The sequence below is a fragment of the Sorex fumeus genome, unplaced genomic scaffold (assembly GCF_029834395.1).
Source record: "Sorex fumeus unplaced genomic scaffold, SorFum_2.1 ptg000065l, whole genome shotgun sequence".
Classification (NCBI taxonomy): domain Eukaryota; kingdom Metazoa; phylum Chordata; class Mammalia; order Eulipotyphla; family Soricidae; genus Sorex; species Sorex fumeus.
Genome location: NW_026606122.1, coordinates 4,166,695 through 4,185,878, shown reverse-complemented (window position 1 = coordinate 4,185,878; position 19,184 = coordinate 4,166,695). Strand labels below are relative to the sequence as shown.

The window sequence follows — 19,184 nt, the reverse complement described above, 5'->3', positions numbered from 1 at the left end:
TTCTGAGGACTTGATGCTTTGTGAGCTTTGTAAGTTATTTAAGCATTGCCCATGGACCATCTCTCCTTAGCAGGTGAGCTCGACAATAAAGATCAGCCTCAAGGGCTTCTTCTGATAGTCCTAGAAGAAGCATCGACCAAGAGCATCAGTTTCTGGTTTCCCTAAGCTCTGCATGGTCTGGGTTCTGTCACATATCAACTGTGCTAACTTCTCTTCAAGAGTAACTTCAGGCCTGGGGAAAGATGTTGGAAAAATTTGGAAGTTACAGCAAACATAGAATGGCCAACAACCCACCCCTTCTCCCCTTTCTCTTCTTTTCCTCCCTCATCTTGCAAACCCTCCAAAAAAGGAGACTCTCTTCCCTTAGCTCAAACTCACCTCTCTGGAAAAAGCCCAGTGGGGGCCTGATAACCGTGGCTTTGTGAAGGCAAGAAAAAAAAGGTGAATAGAAAAAAAAGAGCTTCTAAAAATCAGCAAACAACAATTAAAAAAAAAGACCCAACCCTTCCTACCATCACTTCAAAACAAAACTTTCACTGGCTGAAGCTTCTAAGGGTGGGTCACTGCTGAGACCTAGAGCTCGCCAGGGGAGACAGCCAGTTAAGAGGGTCTCAAATTGGAGGCCTGCAGGGCCCATGGACTGCAGAGGCTCCACCGATGTTGTGGCATGTGGCTGGGAGCAAGAGAAGTGCCTGTCTGGAAAGAGTACTGGAGAGCCAACCTTAGGGATATTGCCGGGGGTAACAAGTTTAATCCACTTTTCCCTCTTCTATCTAAATTTTTTTCTACATCTTTTTATTTTGGTTTTGGGCCAACCTGGCAGAGCTCAGGGCTTACTCCTGGTTCTATGCTTAGGGATCACTCCTGGCAGGGTTAGGGGGTACCGTATGGAGTCCTGGTGATTAAACTTCGGTGCACCCTACCCGCTGTACTATGGCTCCACCCTTGGACATTTTCTCTACCTCTTGTGTAACTAGAAACCAGATCAGTCCTAGAAGTCAAGGAAAGTTCCTAGGTACTTTCTCCTACTGAGGAAGGGGCTGGTTTCCCCTCAGGCTCAGAGGGATAGGCTACACCCTCTTCCCACCTTTTCTAGAAAGTCTTACTTCTGGTCACTTGCTTCATGTAAGGGCTTCTCAGAGAAGGAGTTAAACTGTGTTGGTAGTGGTTCCAGTCTCAGAAGGTAACACCTGAGTGGGGCTGTGGTGGAGGATGGGAATATCACTGCAGCTGAGAACCAGGAACTTTGCAGAGGGAGGGTTGGCTGGAGTGTGGGGCAAATGGGCAGAGATCACTACCTCCTGGTATTGAACTGTATCCTCTGGCATGAAAGTCTTCCAGGGCAGAGGGGGTGGGAGCATACACAGTGGTCAGTGAAAGTCTCAGATAAGGGGGTCTTTGAAAAAGCTTTGAAGGAGGAAGCAGTACAGATACCTGTGCGGTCCTAGGTGAAAGAGCCAATGCAGGGGAAAGAGACATAGTATGGCGGGTATTATACTTGCCTTGTACATGGCCAATGCAGGTTTGATCCCACCACCTCATATTGGCCTCCAAAGCTCCATCAGTAGTGATCCCTGAGCACAGATCCAGGAGTAAATCCTAAGCACAGTCAGATATAGTTCCCCAAAGGGATCATAAAGAAACAGTCAATGCAAAGGCCCTGATGTGGGAGTGTGCGTGATCTGCTCAAGGTCTACCAAGGAGATTGGGAAATTTGTCCTGGTAGCACCGTGTGTGAGCTAGGGAAAGAGAGGTCAGAGAGGTGCATTAAACTTTGAAGGATCTTAAAAGGCCATATCAAGGAGTTTGGCTTTTTCACTGAGAGGAGTTGGCAGTGGGGGATGGAGCTGGGTGCAGTTTCTGAATAGAGGAAAGGATTTAGCCAGATCCCTTCAATGGCTGAATAGGATGGATACTGGGTCTGAGGGTGGAAACAGGAGACATGGGAGAGAGACAACTGGAATTCACGCACACACTGATGATTGTGCTGGTGGTGGAAGGGAATAAAAGGCAGGTTTGGAAAAATCTGAATGGAGAGCTACAGATACTGAAGGAGTCTTGGGGCCAGACAAGGATAGCAACTGTTTAAAGAAAGCGGGTAGTAAGGAGTTCCTTAAGTACCTAATCAGCTTAAACTTTTAGGTGAGAGAAAATAAGGTTCTATCTTGTTTAAGTCTCCCCGCTATTTCGTGGTAACTTGTGTGTGTATAATATTTATATAGTTAGGGCTCTCTAACCAAGACATATGCAGAGCAAATTATTTAAAAATTTTTCAAATAAAAAATTTTGGTTTTGGGGCTACACCTAGCTGTGTTCAGAACTTACTCCTGGCTCTGCGCTCAGGTATCAGTCCTGGCAGGATCGGGGTCCATATAGGCTTCTGGAAATCTAACTCAGGTTGGTGGCATGCTAGGCAAGTGCCTTACTTGCTGTACTATCTCTTTGGCCCTTATACAGAGCAAATTATTATGTAAGAAATTAATAAAAACATTCCTTCCTGATGCCTGAACACATCCTGGATACTACAGGTGTGCCGTGAGTCAGAACCTTGCACACATTAGGTATTCAGCAAATCCTCCCAGGATAGAGTGGGAGTGCGTGGGGGGATATATTTAGTGGGCTGAAGCCACACTTCAGTTCCCACGGGTATTGAGATCACAAAGAATAAACGTTCACTAGATGGAGGATGCAGGAGGAGCCTCGGAGAGGGAACAGTAGGAGGAGCGCTGGGGGACAGAAAGAGGGTAAGTTAGGAGGATTCTGTGGGATACAGAGTGCCGGGTTGTGCTGGGAAGGCAGAGCGTTGATTTATGATTACATTAGCATGCCTACCACATACCCAACCAGCTCCAGTGGCGATAAAGTCAGGCTATGTTTTCATGATCTGAATTTACGATACAGTAATTTTCCAGAAAAGCAATTCCTCTTTTCGCCGTTCATTAGTGTTGCCTGAGAATGCTATGGCTGTGACAAGCGTTCTAGGCTTGGAGCAACGCTCAAGCAAGGGTCAGAGGTGGGCATAGAAGATTTAGTAACTAAGACACGAAGATCCATATGCGGTCTTAGATTTCACGTTAGGGTGCTAGCTAAGTTTTCAGGGGGCTCTGGGCAGTCATTGACCTGGGGAAGTAGTGGTTAGGGAGTCCGTAAACCCACCCACGAACGGTACACTCTTCCAAATGGTTTCCGGCATTCTATGGTCCACTACAGTTTTCTCCTTTGGTTTCCTTATTGGTGATTCGTCCCCTCCTTCATACCGCCAAATGCTCCGATTGATTCTGCTGTTTCCAGTCCCGCCTACGTGTTCCTCCTTCCGGACACACTGTTTAGCCTCATGATTGGGTCATCCCGTTCCAGTCCTGCCTTTCTGTGGATCCAAATGCCTTCACTATGGCATCCCTATTGGCTAGTCACTACCTCTCTTCCAGGTCGCTCAAGTACCACCTCTAGGTCTTCAAACTTCCATATTGGGAAGTTCCTCCGTTCTGACACCGCCCCTTGAAGGCAAGTACACACTTACAAGACGCCCCATTGGCTCGCGGCAGCCCATTATCGTCATCCCTTCCCTGCAGCGCGTGGTTCCCCATTGGATGTTTTCTGTTTCCATCGTCCATCCCACCTCGTACGCTAGCTGTGGGTCTCCCGTTTTCCGGGCCTTTCTGTCTGCTCCCTCTGTTCCCCATTTCTCCTGCCGGTCTATTTGCCCTGACGCCCGCACCCGACTCGGATGTACACTTCCGCACTCGCTAGCCTACTTCCTTCATCCCAGACCCGGAACCGCCCCCATTGAATGGCCTCCCATTGATTCCCGATCATCCCACCTCCCGCGCCGCCCATTCTCAAGCATCCCCATTGGCTTCGTGTTTCTTCGGCTCCCGATTCGCGTCCACGTCACCCGTGCGCGGCCCTCCACTGGCTCGCTGCTCTATCGCTCTTCATTTCGCCGCCTTCGCCCCTTGCGAGCCGTCCCCCTCGCCCCGGCCTTCCCATTGGCTGCCTGCCCCTTCAAGCCCTGCCCCCGCCGGTCCCGCCGCCGGTGCCGTCGGTGCCTTCGCCGCCGCCGCCGCCGCCGCCGATATGGCGCGCACGGCCCCTGTGGAGCCCCCGCTGCGGCCTCCCGCGCCCCCCTCGCCGGCCGCAGGCGAGCCCCGCACCTCAGTCGAGGTAGCGGTGGCCCCGCGGAGGGTGCTCTTCGCCGACGAGGCCCTGGGGCTGCCGCTGGCGCAGCTGCGCTGCTACCGGCCGTGGGGCGGGCCCGGGGCGGGCAAGATGGCGGCGGCGGCCGGGCAAGATGGCGATGGCGGCGGGGCGGATGAGGACGACGATGGCGAGGATGGGGATGAAAGGGAGGAGGAAGAGGAGGCTTGCTCCGAGCCCTCGACGCTGTGCCCCGTGCCCGCTGGAGGGGGGTTTTACCTGGTGCCCACATTTTCGCTGCCGCCTGCGCCTGGCCGCCTGGAGCGCTTGGGGCGCGTCATGGTGGAGCTGGAGGCGCTGCTGCCGCCTCACGGCGCGGTCCCCGGGGGTGCCGGGGTGTGGGTGCCTGGGGGGCGGCCGCCGGTACTGCGCGGGTTGGTGCGCGTGCTGAACCGCTCCTTCGAGAAGGCGGTGCACGTGCGGGCCTCGCACGACGGCTGGGCTTCCTTCTGCGACCACCCAGCGCGCTACGTCCCGCGCAGCCCTCCAGGGGCAGGAGCAGGAGGACCTGGAGCAGGCGATCCGGTCCTGGAACCGGGGCTTGGCCTCCGGCCTGGCCAGGCGGCCGCCTCCTCACCCGACGACGGCGGCCGCACTGACCGCTTTGCCTTCCAGCTGCCCTTTGCTGAGGGCGCGGGCGATGGGGCACGCCTGGACTTCGTGGTACGCTATGAGACCCCCGAGGGCACGTTCTGGGCCAACAACCACGGCCGAAACTATACAGTCCTGCTTCGGATTGCACCCGCTCCCACACCCACTGATGCCGAAGGGCTGCTGCGGCAGCAGCAGCAGCAGCAGCAGCAGCAGCAGCAGCTGCAGCAGCTGGAGCCACAGCCCGAGTGCCAGGGTCCAGTGGAGGCTGAGGCCAAGCAGCTGAAGAGCTGCATGAAGCCAGTGAGGCGCAGGTAATGTCTACCAGCGCCACCTCCACCAATCCAGGGCTGTGGCTAGGGGAGAGGCCGAAGCATCCCGACCCAGGAAGCACCCAGGCCTGGTCATCAGGCTAGGGAGGAGGGCAAAGTCTAGTCACGGAGCTGAGACCTGTGCTAGGTTATGTTTTAATGCCTGGGGTTGCCTTTGTTCACTGAGCTCCACAGTAAAGCCCTGAACCAGACAGACATCTTCCTTGCCCGCCAGGACCATACAGGCTCCTCGTGTAGGAGACAGTTTGGAGAAACAAGCCAGCAGATGTAATCTTTAAGTAGGACAGGTTAGTGGTGAAGAGGAAAATGAAATCAAATAAGGCCATAGTTTGAGGAGGGAGTAGCTGCTGGAAATAGGTTGTTCAGGGTCGGTCTTTGAGGGAGAAGGCTTCAGATGATGGTAAGAATTATGCACAGATACTGGTTTTGGGGGAGAGTTGGCAAAGGAACCCAGAAGGACTTCTTGGAGGAGGTGTCCTTTTAAACTGAGTCCTCAGTGATAAATCGAGGACAGTTATGCATAATCACAGGAGCCAGGGTTTTTCTAGGCAGGCAGAACCCAGGAGAACTGAAGTTCTGAGGTTGGAATAACCTTGATGTGACTGATGGGAAGGTATGTTGGAGCCGGAGAGAAGGGCAGTAAGGCAGATTGGACCCAGGATCTGGCCTGTAGAAGGCAGGGAAATCTTATTTCAGCAGGGCATGACTCCAGAGGATGAAACTGGTTGAGGAAGTGATGAAGCCTGGCTTGGCAATTAAGCTATGTCTGCCTTTGAAGTCTGTGCACTCTCTTTACTGTTAGATGCTGATGGAGTGTGCAGCCTGCAAAGTGGAGGATCTGAGTCCTTGGGCTCCCAGGGAAACAGTGGTTCTGATAGAGACAATCGTTTTGCAGCAGCACTTGTGGCTCAGGGCCTTTGTGTCGTCCCAATTTACACTCTTCTAGGGTTTGGTTCTCAAGCTGAGTTCTCTCAAGGTTGCAATTAGTCTGGATTCTTTGGGGGCAGCTCACCAGAGGCTAGTCTGGGAGAAATCAAGTCTCTCTCAGTGTGTAGGGGAAATGCATATGTTTCTCTGCTCCTGGGAGGACTGGGACTTGGAACATGTTTTTGGACTTTGTATATGCTTGATAAGAATCATCTGCAAGGTGTTTGTGGTCCTGGCAAGACCTTAGGCTTTGAGCTGCTCAGGAGATGTGGGTTGGAACTTGGAGGGGTGGGAAAGGGGAGGGGGCAGAAATGCCTGGCTAGGTGAGCGTAGAGGCACACAACCATCTGTGAGCCCTAGATTAACTAGAAGACTTAGGAGCAGGGAGGTGGGCAGAATGGCTTTCCTTTTAGCATTACGAGTGTGCATTCTGATCTCAGAGTGCCTGGACTCTAATCTGAGTCCTATCATCTATAGACCCGGTGATCTTGGCCAACTTTACTGCACTGTGCCTATGTTCCCTCTGTAAAGACAGGTAACTTCTGCCCTCACTTTAGCGATGAGTAGATGTGCCGTAGCTGTGGCAGCTAGCATTAGCCAGAATCCCTCTTCTGGGTCTCTTGTGTAGCAGTTCCTTGGATTCTCTTTTCAAATTCTGCTCCGCTCCTCGTAAGACATACGGCTTTGTCTCCCCAGGTCAGCCTCAGTTTTCTCATCTGCTAAAGGGAAATAACCACTTGGTGAGATTGAGTGCTGCAAACACGGGCAAGGCAGCTGAAGCTTGGTGGCAGTTGTGAAAGGAAACAGCAGCCAGAATTTACTTTTCTCTCTGCTAAGGCATTCAAATTGGTTTGCTTCTGAGTCCTGTGCATGCTGTGTGATGTAGATGCTGTCTGTGCTCAGGCCTGTTTAATAGAGGGGAGACTGAGGTGACTCAGAATTTGGCCTGCCTGCCTAAGCTAACTCAGCTTGAAGGCCAAGGCCAGGGAGGAAATGCTGGGTAGGGACTTTGTTTGGAGACCACACCTGACCAAAGATACTTCCAGCTCAGTGTTTGGGGGTCTCTCCTGGTGGTGCTTGGGTGCTTATGTGGTGCCAGGGATCAAAACCTGGGCTCCTGCATGCAGAACATTCACTTCAGTCAATTGAGGGTGTTTTTTGTTTGTTTTGTGAGCATACCTGTTGGGGCTCAGGGCTACTTCTGGGTTTGTGCTTAGGGATCACTTGTGGCAGGGCTTGGGGTATCATGTGGGGAGTGAGGTATCGAACCCCGGTTGGCCTCATGCAAAGTATGCACCCTAGCTACTGTATTATCTCTCCAGTGTCCTTGCCCTGGGAATTAAACTTTTTTTTTTCTAATTTGCGGGTGTCCTAGACAGGGCTCAAGAGAACCTTCAATTCTCAAGCAGTCATTCCGTAGGTGCAATGCAAGGACTAGAGGATTAGATACCTGGGTCACCTCTGGGTGGTGCAGGAGATGGGATTTCTTTAAAATCAAACAAACAAAAAAACAACTGTGCCTTTTGAAGGCCCAGCAGGATTTAGGAAAATTCATTATTTTACTTCTGGTGTATCCAGCATGTCCTATTCTTCTTTTACCTTTTTTTTTGGTCTTGGGGCCATAGCCAGTGATGTTCAGGGCTTACACCTGATTCTGTGCTCAGGGATCATTACTGGCAGTCTCGTGGGACCATATGGGGTACTGGGGATTGAACCCAGGTCATCAGTGTTCAAGGCAAACATGCTACCCACCATATAACTTGGTCCTCCTCCTGTCCTTTTTATCCCTCCTTTTTGAGTATAGCTGCATAAAATATATGGATCATAAGTGTGGGGTACAGTGGGTTTTTACATATATATGTCCTTCGTGTGACCACGACCCCAGACCAAGGTATCCAAGGTAACCAAGGGATTCCAAGGTCTCAGATTTGTGTTTGTTTCTGTCACTTATCCCAAGTTGCCATCTCTGGTGACTGTCACGGGAGCCCTTCTGTAAGGCGTGACAGTTTGGTAATGGAGTTGGTCATTCTAAAGGGTGTGAAAGGAAGGGTACAGAGAAATCAGAAAACTTGCAGGGCCAAGGTGGGTGGAGAGGGTGTTTTTCTTTTAAAACGCATGGGCGGTTTTAAGGAGAAATTGAAGCAGCTTGTTCAGACAATTGTTTTGGTATCTGGCCCTAGGTCTGTGGTTCCTAACATGACTTGTGATATTATTTTAAGTGGGCAGATGGCTTTTTGATAGCTTCCTTATCTTCTGATCTCAGTTCTTGCAAAGGGGAGGTTGGCGCTCATTGCAAGATCAGCGATAAGATTTTCTTTGTAGGTCAGTGGCTTTCTTGGTGAGTACATTTCAGCTTATTTTTTGTTTTAAATCCTGTGTGCTGCTGGTGACTTGGAGTGCTATTGAAGAACAGCTGCCCCCTTGCAACCCAGCCCTGTGGAGAAACCGTGGCAGGCCTTAACCTTCTGGAGCCCCGCGGGAGAGGGCACCTATTTGGGAAGTGCTGATTGTGGGCCCTCTCCGTGGTGGGTGCAGCCTCATCAGGTGGAGGCATGGCAAAGGTCTGTCGTATACACTGGCTACGGCTCAGGGTCAGCAGAGGCTGGGTTGCCGAACCAGGCTTTGAGAATCCCCTAGGTTTTGGAGATGCATTGTCCGTGAGCATTTTACTGAGTATTGAACTGTGTACAGGGCACAGTGTTAGACTCCAGCAGGGAAAGGGCCTGGGACTGGTGCTAAGATGCTATGAGGTATGTGGTTGGCATGGTCAGGTACAGAAGGCTGCTTATAAGACACCTGGCATACACCTTGTTCCGTGCAGTGACATTTATTGAGTATTTGTTTGCCTTCTGTCATCTGGTCCTAGTGATATTTCCTGTGAAAAGTTTTTGTCCCCTTTCTCCTGGGTGAATAAGTGGAGATTCTGAGAGTTCAAAGCCCCAGGGCTGGTGTCTGGAGGAGCCCTTCTGATCTGCCTTGCCTTAACATCCTTCTCTAGTGTCCTTTTCCTCCTGAAAGACAAGGAAATCTCTTAATGGCCTTCAGACATGTCATTCAATCTAGTTTTTACAGCACTCACTCTCCCTTCTCCCTGTTCTCTGGCTTCTGGGTGCCTATATCCATGTATTTCCAAAGTACTTTTGCCTCTTGGCACCTTAGGGCCTTTGTGGTGTTTCCCTCACCTGGAATGTAGGTCCCTGCGCCCCTTGCTGTCTTCTCATTTTGATCCTTCAGCTGTCGGTGCGCTTCCTCGGGCAGGCCCGTCCAGCCCAGTTTCCTCAGGCTCTGGGGTCTTGTAGCCCTGATCTTTAGAGTTACCTTCCACGTGAGAACATCACAGAGATGAGCAGGTGAGCGGTGCCACAAGAGCTGGTTTGTATTTTACCCCATTCTTCGTTTTTGCGACCCACTTGTTTGTCTCCCCCTGGTGTGACTCAAATGTTCTTTATCTTCAGACTTATTTCCTGCTTCGAACGATCAACTAGAAGTCCTAAGATTGGAACTCCCCACAGCTTGCAGCCCCCGAGCCTGCAGACTGATTTCCCTCCTTCGTGTTACAAGGGAGGAGGAAGCCCATTGCATCCAGCAGGCCAGTTTCCCCACTTGTGCTCTGGGTTTCATTTTTGATCCGTTGTTCCAGTTTTGCAAATACTCAGTTCCCCTTCTCCTGGGCAGCTTTGTAACTGCTGTCCTCACTTAATCCTCTGTTGGCCTTTTTGCACTCTGGAGGATCTGGTTTCAAAACTCTTTCCTTCCACCCTGCTTTCTGTTTCTACTGCTCCCAGTCAGCCCCAGTCGCCCTCTTCATCTTCTTTGTAAACTGGCCTCCTCCCGCCAAGACTTGTCTCTACTTGCTTTGACCCTTCACCTTCTAGATTCCATAGGTGGTTTTCTTTCTGGGGGAATGTTGTGTCACACCCATCAGTGCTCAGGAATCACTCCTGATGATTCTGGGACCATTCTGGGTGCTGGGGATCAAACCTGTGGTCAGCAAGGTGTGAGGCAAGGGCCTTACCCACTGTGCTCTCTCTTCAGCCCTTCATACATGTTTTTTTTTGGTTCGTTTTTCTTTTTGAAGGTTGAACATTCCTACTTTCTTTCTTCCCTTGCCTTGGGGCCAGGATCAGCCTTTTGCCCTGTTAGCTCTGGCCCTTCTCTCTCCTTGCCCTTCCCTTCAGCGTCCGGTTCCAAACTTGAAGTTTTTATTTGGCCATGTCCCAATGATGCTGCAAGCAATCTTTACTCACAACTGAATTCGTCAGTGCCCCCAGTATTCTAAGCAGTCTCATACTCCCCTGTATCTCTCAGTTGCCTTTTAGGCATCATAAACCATCCCTGACCCTGTAAGTCCTGACCTGAGCCCCTTGTTTTAGGTTCTGTTTTCGTCTTCTGAAAGCACTGACTGCACTTTGTAGTTAGCCCTTCACTAGGAGATTATCAACTGACCACTCTCCCTCTTCCCCCGCTCCCCTGTTAGACTGTAAGCTCCATGTGGGGTAGGTCACATGGTCTGCTTGTGTTCACCACTGTATTCCTGCAGGGACTGCCACCAAGTCTGCCATTAATGGGCGCTCAATAAATGTTTGTTGAAAGAATGAGTGTGAGTGTTTTCTTAAATGTCTTTTCTCCACACTAAATTGTCAGCTTTCTAGTCAGGTTTGCTCACTATCATGTCTGGGGTTGGTCACTGGGCTGACTCACTTGAAGACCTTGATTTTTAAGTGTATCTATCTGTAGCTGAATGAATGGATGGGGACACAACTTGCTGTCTGGGTTAGCAGTGATAGATGAAATCAGAATCATCCAAGTTGAAACAGGCTGGGCTAGGAGTCATCTTCATTGTCTGGAGAATGAGAATAGTGTGATAGTAAGCCTCTTCTGTTCCACGTATGAATGGCTGGCCAGCAAGGGGAAGGATATAGGCATGTAGCTGCCTGCTATGAAAGTGACTGCTGGGATCTGAGCTGGGTAGCCCTGCTCTCATGCCTGGTTCTTTGGGGTTTTTTGTTTGTCTGTTTTGGTTTTTTGGAGGGGCAACATGACTGCAGTGCTCAGGATTTATTCCTGGCTCTGTACTCAGGGGTCACTACTAGTGTTGCTCTTGCTCGGGGGCCATATTTGAACCCAAGTCAGCCATGTGCAAAGCAGGTACTTTGCCTGCAGTCCTAGATTTCCAGCCTTCATGCCCAATTCTTAACTGTCCTGCCACTCTGGATAACGCAGGGTGTGCTGGTTTCCTTTTCAGCGCCTCAGTATACTTCAGTTGACACCTGGAGAGGAGTAGTCTGTTAATCATTTTATAAATGATTCTCAGATATTACCTCATTGCTCTCTGAGGTAGGTATCACCATTACACCCTTTTTACAGATGAGGAGGCAGGCAGGCCTGGAGAGGTTAATTAACTTGCTCTAGGTCACATAGCTGGTAGGTGACAGAGCTGGGGTTACTTGAAATTACGTGTCGTGATTTTATTGAGATGTGAAATCAATTGACTGGATTCCAGCACACATGTTGCAAAGAAAAGGGAAGAGCATAGAAAATAAATACATCACAACACATAGTCAAGGTAAGTGTCATTTCATTCAAAGAGCAAACATTTGTATATGTATATTGACACTGGTATGGTTATACTGTGTGCTTATTATCAGTTGTGCTTCTTACTGTGGATCATAGCTAAAAGAATGAAGTCACTGCTGGAAAAGGTCAATACACAGAAAACCCCTCACCCCAGTGCAGGAGATTGGGGGTCTTTACTAGGTTGACATTTGGCAGAGACTTCCTCTAAGGAAAGCTGAGCACTGCTCCACAGAACAAGCCTTTTCAGACCTTGATCTTTGTCAAAAGTAGATGGCACAGACTAATCAGGTTTCCATCCACCACGGGGGCAGGTTTCTGAAGCCACTGGGCCCCTAGAAAGTTGGCACCATCTTCAGGGTCTGCCAGACTTCCCTTTGGACTTTGACACATGACCCATGTTGGGGCTGGTCAAGTTCTTCAAAAACAAGAGCATTGGGGTGCTCATAGAAATGTGGCTTCCTGGGCAGTTGACTGCTCTTCGTGGGATTGGCAGCTCTTGCTGACTGACTAGCCAATCACCCTTGTTCTGTCTTGATGATGCCCCACTTTCTGAACCCTCCCCACCATCTTCTGAGTGCTGCCTGAAGTCAGCAGCTTTGAACTTCCTGGTAGCAGGAGGAATTTACACACCTGGAGGATGTGTGTGTGTGTTGTGTGTTGTGTGTAGACCTGGCCCCTTCTGGGCACCATCACCAATGAATTCTTACAGGCATGCAAAGGGTGTGCACCTCAGTATGCCCAGGTATGTATTCTCTGTATTCCTGCACATTGCCATTGAGCAGATAAACCACATGGCATTTATGGGGTTGGTGTCCAACGATCAGGTTTCCTTCTCGAAAATTAGTTCACTGGTGGCACAGTTTTGTTCTTAATATTTCTCCCCATTTTTTCTAAGAACCTCTCTTCTTGTTACTGATCAGTGAGTCAGTATACATTTTGGACTCCATTTCCCTCAACAGTCTCCTTCCGATTTAAGTCTTAGCTGCCCTTTGAATGTTTAAAAATATTAAAAATGGAAAATATGTTATTTATTTTATGTTAAAAATATTAAACATTTGAATGGGACAGTCCAGGGATATTTAGCTTTGTTTTCTCTTAAGACCATAGGTTTGACTGTTTCCCTAAAAATAGTACCTTTGGAATGTTTTCAGTGTGGTGAATAGCGGATCAAAAGTGAACCTCAGTTTCCACATTTATAAAAATGGAATGGTGTTACTTTGAAGGATGTGTGAAGCTTCGCAAAAAACTTGATATATATCTGGGCAAAGGGCCCACGTTGATGGAGGTAAACAATTAGTGTATGTGCTGCCTCCTTTTTATCTCTGACTTGGGAAGAGGTGGTAGAGAGAGTGACCTGTAATATCTGCTGACTTCATTGATCTTGCAATTGGCCAAATTGCTTGACCTAGTTTTGGCATTTTTCTGCTTTGTACTCTTCTTGGTGGCAGAGAAGATGTTCTGGAGGCTGGGGGATTTATTTATTTTGTATTTGTTTTTCTTCCCTCAACTGAGCTGTGTCATTCTGTTCCTGCTTGTTGGCTGTGTCTCGAATTCCCTTTCCCCTTCCCATCTAGAACTCAGGTGGCTTCTAAAAGTCTGTTTGTGGGGCCGGAGCAATAATACAGCAGGTAGGGTATTTGCCTTGCATGCAGCCAACTTGGGTTTGATCCTTAGCATCTCACAGGATCACCCGAGTACTGCCAGGAGTAATCCCTGAGCTTCACTGGGTGTGATCCCAAAAGCAATAAAAAAAAGCCTGCTTGTGGGACATTTTGGCATTGGCCGTAGTGCTAGGGGACTGCTTACCTAGGCCTGTCCTGGGGAGGGAGGGAGATTACCATTCTGGGGGTCTTCTTGAAGAGGCTTTTTAAAGGATGTCTTAGGAAGATGATGATTTCTCTCCCCACCTCCACTTTAACCACTGTAGTTTACGAAGTTGTTCATGATGATCTGTTACAGGCATTCAATATCTGACCCCAATCCCACCACCACTATCTCCTTCCCTCCACCATTGTCTCCAGTTTTCCCTCAAGCCTAACCCCATAGCAGGCTCACAATAATTTATTTTATATTGCCTGTTACCAGTAAATTGCTGTCAGAATGATAAAAAAATAAAGGTACGATAGCAGCAAAAGAAGTCAGCAAGTATTGTGTTGGGCTATGAATCAGCCCTGGACTTGAACCTCTGAGGGGGCTGGTGCAAGACCACCTGGTCTGTTCTGCATCCCCCTTTGTCCTTCTGACTCGCAGTAATGAAAGTGGAGCTAACAGCCTTGGCCATTCCAGATTCTGTTGTATTTGGACTCAGATCTCTGGTGGGATGTCTGAGGTCTAGCTCCTGAAGCTATATAGAAAATTCCTTCCATAGCTTCCAGGCTCTCGATCTATGTACATGATGCAAGCTTTCTCCTTGCAGGAGCTAAAAAGGCAGTTCCTGCAGCCACCTCTGTGTCTGATGGCCTTCTAATTGTTTGTCCTCCAAGTCATAATCCCTATCAGGAACACTGTGAAGGATTAAGTGGCAAACGGCAGGGTCAAAGGCAAGCCCAAGTGCGGGAGGTGTGAGGGTTTTCTCATCTATTACTGACACCTTCTCTGGACAAGGCTTGAGAGCCAGCTTCCCTGTCAAAAAAGCAGCAACTAATTGGTTAAGAGCACAGGCAGGTACTTAGATCCTTGTTGCCTGACCGTGAACCATTTATTTGGCTTTCATTTAATCATCTGTAAGATAAGGATAAGTAATTACTGCCCGCTTTGGAGGATTATAAGTATGTATCATAGGGTTGTCATGAGGATTAAATTAATATATGTGACCCACTTAGAATGGCCTGGCTCCATGGCAAATATACTAGATTCAGGTCAGCTAGTGATAATCTGTTTCTGGCAAAAAAAGGATTTTTTAAAAGTTGCAACCATTCCTAGCAAAGTCAACATTATCATGTTACATGCAAGGAAGTAAATGGCCTGAGCAGTTGCTCTTAGATGTTCTCAGGTCCCTGAAAATTCTTTAATTAATGCTGTCCTCATTTGTCTTAATTTGTGAACATTTAATACTCATTTGTAAGTGTGAGCACAGGGATTTCTTCATGCAACCCATGACCCCGCCCCTGGAAGGATGTGGCTAAAATGCACTTAGGCCCCTCAGACAGACATGGAGTTTGACTTGCCTGGAAAAGGAAGAACAAGAACAATAGATACGGTTGGTTCAGCTTCTGCTGTGTGCCGACCTCTGGTGTCTGGTGTGGTGGCTTCATTTCTCTTGCCTGCCCTGTTCTTGGTGTCAACACCCTGTTTTCCCGTGATTTGTTTTCAGGTGAGGAGGTGAGGTTCAGAGAGTTTAGGTGACCTGCCAGGCTGTTGTGGGGCTGGACGGAGAGACCCAAGTCTCTGACACCAAGTTGCTTCCTTTTTTCTGCTGACGCCCTTCCCATTCTCCTTCCTCCCTCCCTCCGCTTTGTTGCTTCCTGTTTTCCACAGTCCTCACCTGTCCTTTCTTGGAAAAGGTAGTTTCCTCCATGGCCAGGCATATACCCCAAAGAAGTGATCTCAAACCTTCAGAAAGTTGTATCCAGTAGTGTCTGCTGATTATACTGTGTGAAAAGCCCATTGAAGGGAGCCACCTAACTGCTCAGTAGCAATAGGGTGGCTGTGTAGTTTATGCTGTGTCTGTATGCGCTAAGTGGTAATCAGCCATTTCCCAAGTTTCCAAATGAGGGCCAGAGCAAATACTACAGTGGGGAAGATGCTTGCCTTGCATGCGACTGACCAGGGTTCTATCCCTGGAACCCCTTATGGTAAGCCCTGAGCACTGACAGGTATGGCCCAGAACTACCCCAAAAATGAACAAAAAAAAAAACTTACAAATGAGTGGGATGAGGCTGCTGCCGCTTGGGAATTGGACAGCACCAGCTGTGAAACTCAGTAAAATCTAAATCAGTGTAGACTACCTGGCTGATGTGTGATTGTTTTCCGACTTCTCTAGGCTTTCCTGTATTTTCTCAGTTTTCTTCCATTACTGTGAAGGGCTTTCATAGTTAGGATAGAAAGGGGTAGCAGAAGAGAAAAAGCAATTGACAGGTGAGGGTGGGCCAACAAAGAGGCAGGGGAAGGGGCCAATGGATGATAGAAATGGCCTCAGTGTGTCAGATGCAAACCTTCTCTCTTGTGCCCCACAGACCTCAAGAGGAAGAGCTGAGGATGAGGAACTTGGATGATAACACCCTTCCTGTGGGTAAGAAGTTAGCAGGCTTCTGTGGGTGTTCTGCTTACATATACCATATCTTTCACTGTCTTTCACTCTCTCTTTTCTGGGATTCCTGATGTGCTCCAGCCCATTCAGCTGTCTCTCTGGATCCCTTCCTATTTCTCTTTCCATCCAGGAACTCTGCTTCAGACTGTCAGAGAAGTTTCAGAGGCATGGCTGACAGTTGTTTTGGTTTTTGTTTTGAGGACATATCCGGGGGGTGCTCAGGGCTTACTCTTGGCTCTGTGCTCAGGCATCACTCCTGGTGGGTCTCATTGGGACCATGTGGGATGCCAGGGATTGAATCTAAGTTGGCTGCATGCAAGGCAAGTGCCCTATCCACTGTACTATTGCTTCGGCCCAAGAACAGATTTTCTTAAGCAAACTAGGTGTATGTGTCCATTTCCTTACCCCATTGCTGCCCTTCTTTTCTTCCAGCAGGGTGTTCTGATGTCCAGGAGACAGTGGGTCCCTTGGTGGCCCCTACCCCTCTCCGTCCATGGCCCCAGATGACACTTCAGGTAAGCAGGCTTTGGCAGCCTCTGCACATACAGCCTGACGGCAGACTGTGGAGTGGGTGTGGGTCCTTCTTCTTGACCCTTGTTCTGAGTCCTCCCTCAGACAGAGGGGAGGGTTTCCAAAGGAGGACCTAATGGGGGAGGAGAGAATGCATTTTCCACCTGGATGTGAAACATATCATTTATAAATATTTAGAAAATATTTTTAGGAGGTTGCTTCATTCAAGACACTTATGAATGCTGGGGAAAGCAACGTTCCCTGCTTGTCAAATAGTTGTGGCCAAAAATGCAGTCTTGAGTTAGAGAGATGACTCAGAGGGCACATGCCTTGCATTTGGAAGATCTGGGTTTGACCCAGCTAGGAGTGACCCCCGAGTACTGCTTCAGGGAGGTGACATTTGAGTGGCAAGAGACACACTACAACAGAGTAAGAGTTAAAATCCATGGCATTTTAGGTGATCAATAATGAACACTAGGGGAAAAAAAGGGCTAGGGAATGGGGGGGGGGCGAGAGGTATTTGCAGTTCGCTAGGTGGCTAGGGAAGGCCTTAGAGAAAAATGAGACCGAAGCAAATATCTGAAGAAGTAGAGAGATTGAGTCACGTGGGAAACTACAGAAAGAACATACCAGGCAAGTGCAAAGTCTCTGGGCAGACAAAGGTGTGTGAAGAGCAAAGCAGTCAGTAGAGGGTGGGGGAGAGGGACTGAAGTGAGTGAGGTAGGAGAGTTTTTTGGGGACATATTGTACCTTATGTGATAGGAGGAAGGGGGAAGAGAGGGCAGTAAGGAGAGGATGGTCCTGCTCTGATTTAGGCTCTAGCAGACACCCACTGGTTACTGTGAGGAAATAGACTCAGAGGTGAGGGTGGAAGTAAGGACATCCTGCGGGGGAAGCTGCTGTGGCAGTATAGGCCAGGGTGCTAGTGTTGACAGAAAGGTAGAGATATTCTGGAGACATGTGGTAATGTGTGGGCTTTAACTTTTTGTTAGAATTTTTCAAACACATATAAGTAAGGAAATGGGTAGAGTGAACCCACATCAGTCCATCACTTGGCTTTAATGCATTTCTACCCATATCCATTCCTGCTTTTGCTGTGTCTCCATCCTCCTTCCCATTCCCCATGCAGTTATGTTGGAGTAAAATCCATACATTATCCCACCCATTTATACTTGAATGTGTAGCTCAGTACTGTTTAAAAAACACAATAAAAAAACAAAACCCTATAGTGCTGGGGCCTGAGAGATAGTACAATGGGTATGGCACTTACCTTGCACATGGAAAACCAGAGTTTGATTCCTGGCACTCCTCCCAGTCCCCTGAGTGCAGAGACAGAAGTAAGCTCTGAGCACCACCAGTTGTGCCCCTCACCCCCAAAAAACCCCAACCGCAAGCCCCACGGTGCAATCATCATATTTCAATTAAAAATAATTCTTTAATAGTGTCAAATATTGAGTCAGCTCGCAGGTTTCCTTATTTTTCAGTATACACAATTCAAACAAACGCAGCACATTGCATTTGTTTGCTTAGTTTTTTAGATCTAAAAACATCTCCCCCACTTTACTTGCAAGTTAATTGAAGAAACCTTGTTGGTCTCATAAAATTTCCCTTAATCTAGATTTGACTGTTTGTATCCACTTGGAAACATGTTTCTTACTCTATTTTTACTAATTTTTTATTCCATTAAATTGGCTGTTTTTAATTTATTCACCCTTTCTTTTATTGCAGAAATTTAATATGATCTATTCAGTTAACTTAAATATAATGGATTCCGTTTAATTCTCTTATTCCTTCTTCATTTGATTAGCTGGAATACTTTATTTTATGTGTTATTTTTTCCTAGGGATGGAGCTAGGATCATAACACATGCAAAGCACATCCCCAAGGCACATCCCCTCCTGGGTCACAACACGCTTAACTCTGGGCTGGAAATATTATTTTTGTTTTATTTTGTTTTTTTGTCCACACCTGGTATTGCTCAATGGGTACTCTGGCTCTGTGCTTAGGCATTACTCCTGGCTGTGCTTGGGGGACCAATGGGATGCCACAGATGGAACTTGCGTTGGCCATGTGCACGGTAGACCCTTACCCACTATACTGTTGCTGCCCCCGTGGCCCCATTCTTGTTTGTTTTGGTTTTGGGTCACACTTGGTGATACTCAGAATTTACTCCTGTTCAGGAATTAATTCTGGCTGATCTTAGGGGAGCATATGAGATGCTTGGGATTGAACCCTGGTCAGCTGCATGTAAGGTAGATGCCCTCCCTACTGTACAATTGCTCCAGCCTCTTTCTAGCTGGAATTCTTTGAAGAAAACCTTTCTCAGATTAACTTTTTTTGGGCTACATTGAGATATAATTTGTGTAAGAATAACTATTGATACTTAATTTTATGATGTAATTGAGGGCTGGAGTGATAGCACAGTGGGTAGGGCGTTTGTCTTGCACATGGCCAACCTGGGTTTGATTCCTCTGTCTGTCTTGGAGAGCCTGGCAAGCTACCGAGAGTATCCCGCCCGCACGGCAGAGCCTGGAAAGCTTTCCATGGCATATTCGATATGTCAAAAATAGTAACAACAAGTCTCATAATGGAGACATTACTGGTGCCCGCTCGAGCAAATTGATGAACAATGGGAGTACAGTGCTACAGTACTGTAATTGAATCCTTTTAATGTTTCCATGTATTTACCAGTTGTCAGAAGATAGGAATTTTTCCAAAGGTGACGAGTTTTCAGTCTTAGTTTATCATTATTAACTCATTATCTGTTTCATGAGTTTCAGTTTATTGTACTTATTTTGCTG

At 48.2% G+C, this 19,184-nt stretch overlaps 1 protein-coding gene across 3 annotated transcripts in view; it reads left to right on the top strand.

Moving 5' to 3' along the window:
- The first annotated feature begins 4,011 nt into the window (after positions 1-4,011).
- PPP1R3F (protein phosphatase 1 regulatory subunit 3F) overlaps positions 4,012-19,184 on the top strand; it is a 64,547-nt gene continuing 49,374 nt past the window's right edge. The window contains exons 1-3 of one of the 3 annotated variants that reach the window (XM_056128588.1): positions 4,012-5,102; positions 15,800-15,855; positions 16,306-16,388. In XM_056128588.1, coding sequence (XP_055984563.1) covers positions 4,078-5,102; positions 15,800-15,855; positions 16,306-16,388 — 1,164 coding nt within the window. In that variant the 5' untranslated portion in view covers positions 4,012-4,077. The remainder of the gene's footprint in view (positions 5,103-15,799; positions 15,856-16,305; positions 16,389-19,184) is intronic. The other 2 variants (XM_056128587.1, XM_056128586.1) reach the window with 2 other exon arrangements.